This window comes from Phytophthora infestans, genomic scaffold, assembly GCF_000142945.1.
Source record: "Phytophthora infestans T30-4 supercont1.15 genomic scaffold, whole genome shotgun sequence".
Lineage (NCBI taxonomy): Eukaryota > Oomycota > Peronosporomycetes > Peronosporales > Peronosporaceae > Phytophthora > Phytophthora infestans.
Window position 1 is genome coordinate 1,574,439 of NW_003303744.1, and position 8,889 is coordinate 1,583,327.

Consider the following 8,889-nt stretch of genomic DNA (forward strand, 5'->3'; position numbering starts at 1 on the left):
TCAAGTCAAGCCTTCAAGATGGGAAGACTCGCCACATTCATCGCCTTTGCTCTTGTTGCTGTCATCTCCCTGACTGCAGTTAAAGCAGACAATACCATCGCCACCAGAGATTTACAACCCCAGGGCGCGTGTTTGAGAGAGGCCGTTAGGTCACTTCCAAGCCCCATTAACACTACCTTCTCAACTAATCGATGACAAAATTCGTTGTGCACTGTTCATGACGGTCACGTCACTTGTGTTTTTTTATTATGCTTGGGAGTTTTAAACTGTAGCAATCTACTGCTTGCACACACCGTAGTCAGCACGGTAGGCACGAATGACCGGCAAGTACGAGGCGTTGGCGTCGGTTGCCGTGTCCACAGTCTCAAGGTAACCCACGAGGTTATCGAGCGTAGCGATACTGACCACGGGGATGCCGAAGCTCTCCCGCACTTGGTCAATAGCAGAGCGAGTGTCTTCGATCGAAACCTTCTCCTGACGGTCCAACGAAATGCACACGCCCGAGACTTGCGCGTTCGTCTTCTCCAAGATCCCGAACGCCTCACGAATAGCAGTACCGGCAGTGATCACGTCGTCAATAATCAGCACCCTAATAAAATAATAAAACACAATAATTAGTACAAAATTCACTTCGCACAACCCAAAATTTCTCTTACTTCTTTCCAGTCATATCGGCACCAACGAGTACGCCGCCTTCGCCATGGTCCTTAGCCTCCTTACGGTTGTACGCGAAAGGGAGGTCCACCCCATACATATCAGCGTACGCGATGGCCACAGCCGCCGCCAATGTGATGCCCTTGTACGCCGGACCAAACAGCACGTCGAATTCCACCCCGCTATCCTGTAAATTAACCACAAAACTTAGTAAAACAATCACAAAAATTACCACTGTATCCAAAATCCAACGTACGTGGATCGCCTGTGCGTAGAACTTGCCGAGTTGGCCGAGCGCGCGGCCGGTACGGAACAGACCGGCGTTGAAGAAGTAGGGACTTTGACGTCCGGACTTGAGCGTAAAGTCACCGAACTTAAGCACGCCGAAGGACAGTGCGAACTTAATGAACTCGTTTACACTCGAGTTGGCTACAGTGGTGGATGTAGCCACTTTGGTCTTGCGGGCAGCGTTGATGGCGTCACGCAGAGACTCGGCCGCTTCCTTAGGGTTGGCAGCCTTGGAGATACCGCGCGATACCGGTACCAGTAGACCCAGGCCATCGGATGACAGACCGGCCGTCACCGCCTCCTCCAAGTTGCCACCTTGAGCGCCAATACCTGGCGCCAGGATCCACAGATTGGGCGTCACAGCGCGTACACGACGCAGTGCCTTGACATCTGTGGCTCCCACTACGAGGCCGACGTTGTCCTCCGAGTTCCATTGCTCGCACTTGGCAGCCACCTCCTCGAACAGCGCACGGGAGCCCACGGACAGCGTCTGGAAGTCGTTGGCGCTAGGGTTCGACGTCTTACACAGCACAAAGCAGCCGCGTTCAGGGTGGCCGCGTACAAATGGATCGATAGAGTCTGCGCCCATGTACGGAGCCAACGTGATGGCGTGCGCTTCGAGCTTGTCAAAGGCGGAGACGGCGTACGCGGCGGCGGTGGTGCTAATGTCACCGCGTTTGGCGTCTAGAAGGACGGGGATACCGGATGGGATGGCCTTGATGACGGAGTGGAGCGCTGTGATGCCCTCAGCACCGAAAGCCTCGAAGAAAGCCGAGTTGGGTTTGTAGGCGGCCGCAACGTGGTGCGTCTGCTCGATGATGTTGAGGCAGAAGGCCTGCGCTGCAGCGGCCGTGGCCTCCGGTAGCTCTGCTACGTGAGGATCCAGACCCACACACAGGAGCGAGTCCACGGCGGCCACGCGGTCGCGTAGAGAGCTGAAGAAGCTGGCGGGCATCGTGATCTTGCTGGCTCGGTGTCCGATTTCAGAGTGACGGCTTGGCTGGCGAGCACATGCCTTTGGATTGGATGAAAAAGTGTTTGAATATTGGTGATTGGATGAAAGGTTGATGTACGAACACGGCGCAACAGTTGATAGAAATCCATGGGTCAGCAGGCTGCCGGTCATCACAACAGGCGTGACAAGTTGCAGCCTTTGCACCATACCGTTGCTCAACCCACCCACTCGGCAGAACCTGAGGAATCACCACTATGAGAACGAGGTTGGTGACGTTGCTAAAGGCGAAGAACGGGGATTGATTCCTTGGAAACTCAAGTACAAATTCTGGGTTCGGACCGGGGAAACCCCGAAGAGTGTTGAGATCAAGCTGGGATTAAAGGGTTTAGAAGACAAAGCGTACTTGCACCCGAACTACAAGCGCTATCTTGACTTTTCAAAACGCTGGTGGGACAGCCAGTAAGAACTGTAATCGGAGCTGCAGAGAGCTAAGGTATCACTTGAACCTCTACTTAACTGAAGCTGAAGATATTTGTGACATTGGGACAGTCAAACTTCGTGGACATTATTTTTCGCTTGAACCAACTTCCCCGTGTACTTCTATCACGTCTTCCGCTCCTATATATCTCCATATGCCCCTGTCATTACACCTGGTATCCGCGCTTCTGTGCGCCCGCTAGTCTGTCGACAATCTCGCTAACTACATGCAAGTTGAGCACGTTGCCTATCACGGGAGTCTGGCGCAGGAAAGCCAAAGCCACGGGGAAGAAGGAGCCGAAAAGGTTGAGGAAGCCGAAGCTCTGGATAATCATGCCGATCACAGGGTAGCGCAGCATGACCAGCAGAATGCCGCCCAAGAAACACACAATACCCCGCCATCGCTCCTTGCGTGTGAAGAAACGCACCGTGCGTGATAAGCCAATGGTGAGCGCCACGCCGCTCAGGAACAGCACGTCACCAAGCGCCAGCATGGCCGCGTCGAAGATCATGAGCACGCCCAGCATCAAAAACATGAAGCCCAGACCCAGCAACAGTGTGCCGATCTTGCGATTGTCGTCCAGCATGTTTTAAGTCTCAATATCTGCCGCTGCACACGATTTAAGCAGGAATTTCAGCGAAACTGGTGCTCAATGCGTCGTCGTCGTCGTCGCGGACGCTCAGGGCTAGCAACAGCGACAAGTCCGAATAAGTCTTCTTGTTTTTGGAAGGGAGGAACCACCGTGGAGCAATGGGATTGGATTATATTGGGAACTTAATTAGCTGCATCTGATTGGTTGGTATTTTAGCCCAATGCTAGTGAATCAGATCTTCTGATTCACTTGATTAGCGGTCAAGATCTCGCTGAGCAACTTGAGATTATTTACTGCCAGTGTAAATGTGTTTCTTTTCGTGTTTTGCATAATGATGTTTGTTTGTTCAATGCGCTGCTAGGCGTGCTAAATAGTCTACAGCTTTTTGACTCCATGTTGCTGGAGTCGCGGTCCTTTTCCTCTTCAAAAATGCCGGTTGCCAGCTTCAAGCACTTGTTTGCTCAACGTTGAAGCTGGACACTGCGACGAGGAAGACTGAGACGAATTGGTCGAGAGGGGGCAGGCACGCGAAGGTCTTCGAAGTCCTCGTGGCCAAGCGTCCCCAGTGAGAAGGCTCATATGGCGGTGATCGTCGCTCTCCCGCTTAATTTTACGGCGGACTCCATTAATATTCTCCAGAGGACGAGGACGACGACGCCGTGGTGATGCGGCTGCTACAGCTTCCTGAGGATGGTCTGTTGTTCGTCTTCATCCTGACTCTCGTCCGTGACGTATCTCGTCACCAGAGCTCCAGCAGCAAGGCGACATCCGCTTCGCTTTCTGTCAGATCTTGCTGACTCAACTCGCCGCCTTTGATCACCACAGGCAGTCGGCCCTCGACAGTGATGCCAAGTTGACTCAGTAATCGGATCTTGCGCGGGTTGTTGGTCAGTAGTCGAATAGACTGGACGCCCAGGTCCTTGAGGATGGCCGGCACAGGCTCGTACGAACGATAGTCGTCCTTGAAGCCCAACACGCGGTTGGCGTCTACCGTATCTAGACCGCGTTCCTGCATGGAGTAGGCCATGATCTTATTGGCCAGACCGATCCCACGCCCTTCCTGTGGCATGTAGATAACCACGCCACCGTGCTGCTTAGTGTACGCCTTGGCGTAGTCCAGCTGTTCCCTGCAGTCGCACTTGAGGGATCCGAACACTTCCGACGTGAAGCACTGGTCGTGCACGCGGACTGGTACGTTGCGTTTGCCGCGCACGTCTCCGGTAATCATGGCGATAGGCTCGCTCTCACGTAAGGAGCCCACAGAGCGGTACGCGCGTACGCGGAACATGCCGCCATCTGTGGGTAGCGCTGTCTCCGCCACAAACGTCGTGGTGACCTGGTCGCCTAGACACGTGAGGCCCGGGGCGTTGGCGTCCAGAACCGGCACATGCTTGAAAGTGGCCTGCGCGATGTCCGCCACGGTCTTCTTGGACTTCTGCAGCTGCGTCATGGGTGTTGAGTCTATTAATCTATACGTGCACGACCCCCAACGCGGTGAGAGACAGCCTGATGGTCTCGTTGTGGCGCGCTCGCTCTCGCGCTTTGCCGTCTGACTCGGGAGCACCTTATGGCCTGGCGGACTGATTGGGAAGTGAGCAGGACACGCAATCACTCGACGGTGGGTCCGAAGGGAGCCTGCGAGAATCAATACTTTTGAGATACGATGCATTGAATGCTGAAGGCTAATGTGGACTGATAGGTCATTTCTTACGAATTTTTGTCGCTGTTTGGAAGCGTTGTCGACGGGCAGCCCGTTTGGCTATCCAAACGAGTAAGTACATGTATATTAATGTATCTGCTGTGAAGCAGTTGACGGACCGCAGCGACGTATTCAACTATCTATTGCGATGCATTGCCGCGAAATTGCCCAGCTTTAAAATCGAAATTCGGACGATCTGCCTCGACGGTTTTCGCGACCTTTCAGCAAGCACTCCACACCAGTCATGTGCGTATATTTCGGAGGGGCTCTAGCTAAATCTGGCGCTGTTACCACTTGACTGGCTTGCATAATTATTCGCGATCTCGACGAAGCATAAGGTTTGCCAGGTCCGCGGATAATCGAGCGATTCGTAGGGGTCTTCTATTCGAAGCACGATGATGACGCATAGCAAATGTTTCCGATCGATGATTGGTTGAAAGGCAGGTCCAGGGAGAGATTTTTGGCTTTTTGGTCTACTTTACATGTATTTTGTCAAATTTGTTTTCGTAATCGCAATAGTTGACGCTTCAGAATTGAAGGAGTGATGGTCTTGCAAGCTGCCGCCGTTGCAGAATCAGTTTTGCCTCAGGAGTTCCAAGTTTATCTTGCCCCACTTGGGAAGTGGAGAAAGATGGCACGAAACGATTGCTTCAGCACGAAGTGTGGCAAGAGTAATTACAGACTGAAGCTATGCCGCTGGACGACCTCATCCCGATCGGTGGCACGTCCAGAGGCAGTTCTGGCTCCAAGAAGAGCGGAGCGAACGATCTCACCGGTGGCCTTATCTCGATTTCTGGCGCTCGCAACAATGCAGACGTCGACATGTCCGACTTTGATGTTGGCGACCTGCTTGGTGACGACTCAAGTAAGAAAAAGTCAAAATCGTCTTCGAAGGACAAGAGCGACGACAAAAAGAAGCACAAATCCAAAGACAAAGACAAGTCGAGAAGCTCCAGTAGCAGCAAGAAGAAGAGCAAGTCCAAGTCGAAGAAAACCACATTTAACGATGATGATGACTTCGGTGGCGATACTGACAACTGGACGTCTTTGGCAAAGAACTGGGATAGCGCTGCTGAACTGGAAATGGCTGCAGCTGCTGCTGCGAGACGGAAGAACGCTAGCGGGAGCGGACTGGATGATGAATTCGCTAAAATGCTTGGCGGGGACATTGGCGGTGGTACAGATTTCGGAGCTGCTGAGTCTTCGGAGCCATTTGGGAAAGGAGACGACGATAAAGTGGACAATTTCGACGCAGATGAAACTTTCGGGATCTCGGGGTACACCCCAACTGTGCGTGGCTCGAAAAAAACTCAAGAGGCTAAAGTCCCTCCCACAATTGATACATATGAACCTGCCAAAGTAAGTGACGGTATCTCAGCATCTTTTTTCCAGGATGAGACAAAAGATGACTTCAACTCGACGTCGTTGTATTCGTTGTTGGGTCCATCAGCTGAGCGTCGAGCTGGGACTCGTGGAGGCCGAAGACAAGCCGGTGGAGCTGAATCGGACCCTTTTGGTCTTGGAGCCTCGACTACAACTTCCAGCTCCACTTTTGACTCGCTCTTCGGAGCATCCAGCAGTAGAAAAAGTGCTTTCGACGATCCGTTCGCCAAACCTACACGCGATTTATCAGACGATTTCGAAACGAGACCGCGTCTTAAAGATCCCATTGACGAAAGGACTTCGAGTCAAGGTCGAGATGACCCTCTTCTAGCTCGCGGCATTCAGGTTTTATCAGCAAAAGACGATCTCCTAGCTGATTTATTTTCGTCGGAGCCACGTAGCGGTCGTCAACAGGAGGAGTCGTTCTCAAAAAATGAAGAAGAAAATTACGATAAGAAACCGAAAACGGAGATTCCATTGGAGCCCGCAGTAAAGCAGCAAAATGATCTCCTGGATGAGCTTTTTGCCACCCCTTCATCCAAAAGCACGGTATATGACAAACCAAAAAAGGAACAAAAAATTGCGATAAAATCAACAACTCCGCCTAAAGAACGGACCTCACCGAAGAAATTGGAGTCACTCAAAGACGCTGAACTACCCACGGCAAGTACAGATGCCGACCTTTCTAGCGCTAGAGACAGCTTGCTGATGGACCTCCTAGGAGATCTTTCCGAGCCAAGAGGAGCTGTACTATCACGACGTCGCAGCCGTGGCACCAACAGTAACAACAGCTCGCCCAACAAGGAAGTGATCAAAGTAGAAGACCCTTTCAAGAGTTCTTTACCACCCTCTCCAGTTCTGTCAAAGCCTTTAGCAACAGCTCCAGAGGTAGCGACAGAGATGGTAGCTCCATCAAATGACAGACCTGATACTCCGCCATCACCAGGTCGCATCCGATCACTAACAGTCGACAAACGCATCCGCGAAAGCGACTTGGAACTGCCAAAAGACAGTCTGCTAGAGGAAATTCTACCGTCGCCTCCTGCCTCTGCTCGCAGCAGTCCCCAGCGACGCAACTCGTACTCCCAGTCCTTCGACGTTGAAGACAAAATCGCTCCTATCGCTGAGGAGCCAATTAGAAAAGTACAAGAGCACAACTCTCAAGCCCAAGAGGAGACTCCACATATTTCAATTGTCAGGCCCTCGCCGATAGAAGAAATGAAAGATTCGAAGGTGTTAAAGCAAAAGCCGAAGCAACTTCAACCAAGTAAAAACGACGAAATTCCGGACGTAAAGACAATTTTTGCTCCAGTTTGCAACTGTGAAGAACGCGAAAAAGCGCTTACTGCAACATTTGACGTCGAGCGAGTTGCACTGCAGCAACAACTCGATGAACTCACGCAACAGTTGCAGACTCAAACAGCGTCTAACAGTCAACTCGCGCAACAACTCACGCAACAACAGGAGGAACGAGAAGCGCTCGCTACGCAACTATCTCAGCAACTGGAAGAACGAGAATCACTGGTTAACCAACTGTCGCAGCAACTTGATGCACGAGTAGCAGCGAACACTCAACTGACTCAACAACTCGCAACAGTGGAACGTGATAAACTCCAAGCCGACCAGGTAGCTGCAAGCTGTAAAGAGGAAGCAGCGAGCTACCAACATCGAGCTGAGCTCTTGGAAGCCGAGATACGAGGACTTCGTGACGAGCTGTACCGCTCGAAACGCGCCATCCAGGATGCAGAGTTGACTCTAGCACGGAAAATGGCCGAACAGGACGACGCGGACCAGTTAGAACGCCACCGAGAGAAGCGCGCGCTTGAGGCGCTTAGTGCGCAGATGCAACGTGCATTAGCACGTCTCACTGTAACGCATCAAGTACACGAGGAAGGTTTAGGCCTTGACAACTCCGCAGCACGCGTTGCTGCTGAAGATGAGGCACGTCTTCGAGTGATCGCGTCGCTAGAGGGAAGCTCGAAGCGCGCAGCTCAACACGCTGAGCAAGAGCGACTGAAACTAGCAGAGTTATTACGAGAACTCGAAGCGGGGGCGCGCAACGCTCGACAAGGAGCGTTAGAAGATAAGGAGCGTCTGCGACAGGAGCAGCAACGTCTAGACGCACTTAGCGCTCATCTCCAGGCCCATGCTGCCGCACTACGGGACCAAGAGGATACTCATGCCGCGTATATGGGGAAGCAACTGGCTGAAGCTCGAGAGGACGCGCGGGTGTACGAAGCACGTTTAGCAACTAGAAGGACGCAACTGGAACGCGATGAGCGTGCGTTGTATGAAGCTCGAGCGGAGTTTGCGGCCTTCCGCGAACAAACTGCGCTAGAGATTGAGCGCGAGCACGAGGAGCTTCGAGCGTCGCGTTTAGCGCTTGAAGACGCGTGGCGCGAGCTTCGCGCGGACCGCGAGGACCTCGAAACGGAGTTGGCTGGCCACGAAGATGAATTTCAAACACTCGAGAGCATGCGGCAACACGTTCAAGACGCAGAAGCGCGACTGGCGGAACGTACGCAAGAGGTTGTCGCACTAGCGGAGAAACTTGACGTCGGCACGCAAGAGTTGCTGGAACGTCAGCAACTTGTGGCTCAACAAGCCGCGGTAGTGCAAGATACTGACACGTCGTTTGTTAGTCGAGAACGGTCACTCGAACGCGGGAAGAAAGAGTTGGAGGCCCGGGAACAAAGGTTGCATGCTCAGATTCGACAGCTTGACACTGCGCGTGGGAGACTCACACAGCAACGACGAGAACAGCAACAGCTCCTGGCGGCAGCTAGAAGACAGTACTCGACAGCGCAACAACCAGCAGTTGACAACAACAAAAAGTGGAG

General features: G+C 52.6%; 5 protein-coding genes across 5 annotated transcripts; 2 read left to right on the top strand and 3 right to left on the bottom strand.

The window, feature by feature from the left end:
- Positions 1-276: 276 nt before the first annotated feature.
- On the bottom strand, positions 277-1,897 carry PITG_09635 (orotidine 5'-phosphate decarboxylase, putative; the record flags this gene model as incomplete). The annotated part of the gene is made up of 4 exons (XM_002903206.1): positions 277-589; positions 657-841; positions 911-1,054; positions 1,106-1,897. The coding sequence occupies 4 exons, from the start codon at positions 1,895-1,897 to the stop codon at positions 277-279; spliced, it is 1,434 nt and encodes a 477-aa protein (XP_002903252.1).
- Positions 1,898-2,541: 644 nt separating this feature from the next.
- Positions 2,542-2,961, bottom strand: PITG_09636 (vesicle transporter, putative; the record flags this gene model as incomplete). The annotated part of the gene is made up of 1 exon (XM_002903207.1): positions 2,542-2,961. One exon carries the CDS (start codon positions 2,959-2,961, stop codon positions 2,542-2,544), a length of 420 nt encoding a protein of 139 aa, XP_002903253.1.
- Positions 2,962-3,783: 822 nt separating this feature from the next.
- PITG_09637 (riboflavin biosynthesis protein ribBA) lies at positions 3,784-4,417 on the bottom strand (the record flags this gene model as incomplete). Its single annotated transcript, XM_002903208.1, has 2 exons — positions 3,784-3,802; positions 3,873-4,417. The coding sequence occupies 2 exons, from the start codon at positions 4,415-4,417 to the stop codon at positions 3,784-3,786; spliced, it is 564 nt and encodes a 187-aa protein (XP_002903254.1).
- A 939-nt stretch (positions 4,418-5,356) lies between these two features.
- Positions 5,357-6,168, top strand: PITG_09638 (uncharacterized protein; the record flags this gene model as incomplete). The annotated part of the gene is made up of 4 exons (XM_002903209.1): positions 5,357-5,840; positions 5,889-5,960; positions 6,027-6,087; positions 6,129-6,168. 4 exons carry the CDS (start codon positions 5,357-5,359, stop codon positions 6,166-6,168), a joined length of 657 nt encoding a protein of 218 aa, XP_002903255.1.
- A 589-nt stretch (positions 6,169-6,757) lies between these two features.
- Positions 6,758-8,772, top strand: PITG_09639 (uncharacterized protein; the record flags this gene model as incomplete). Its single annotated transcript, XM_002903210.1, has 3 exons — positions 6,758-7,282; positions 7,346-8,641; positions 8,746-8,772. 3 exons carry the CDS (start codon positions 6,758-6,760, stop codon positions 8,770-8,772), a joined length of 1,848 nt encoding a protein of 615 aa, XP_002903256.1.
- Between the last annotated feature and the right edge of the window lie 117 nt (positions 8,773-8,889).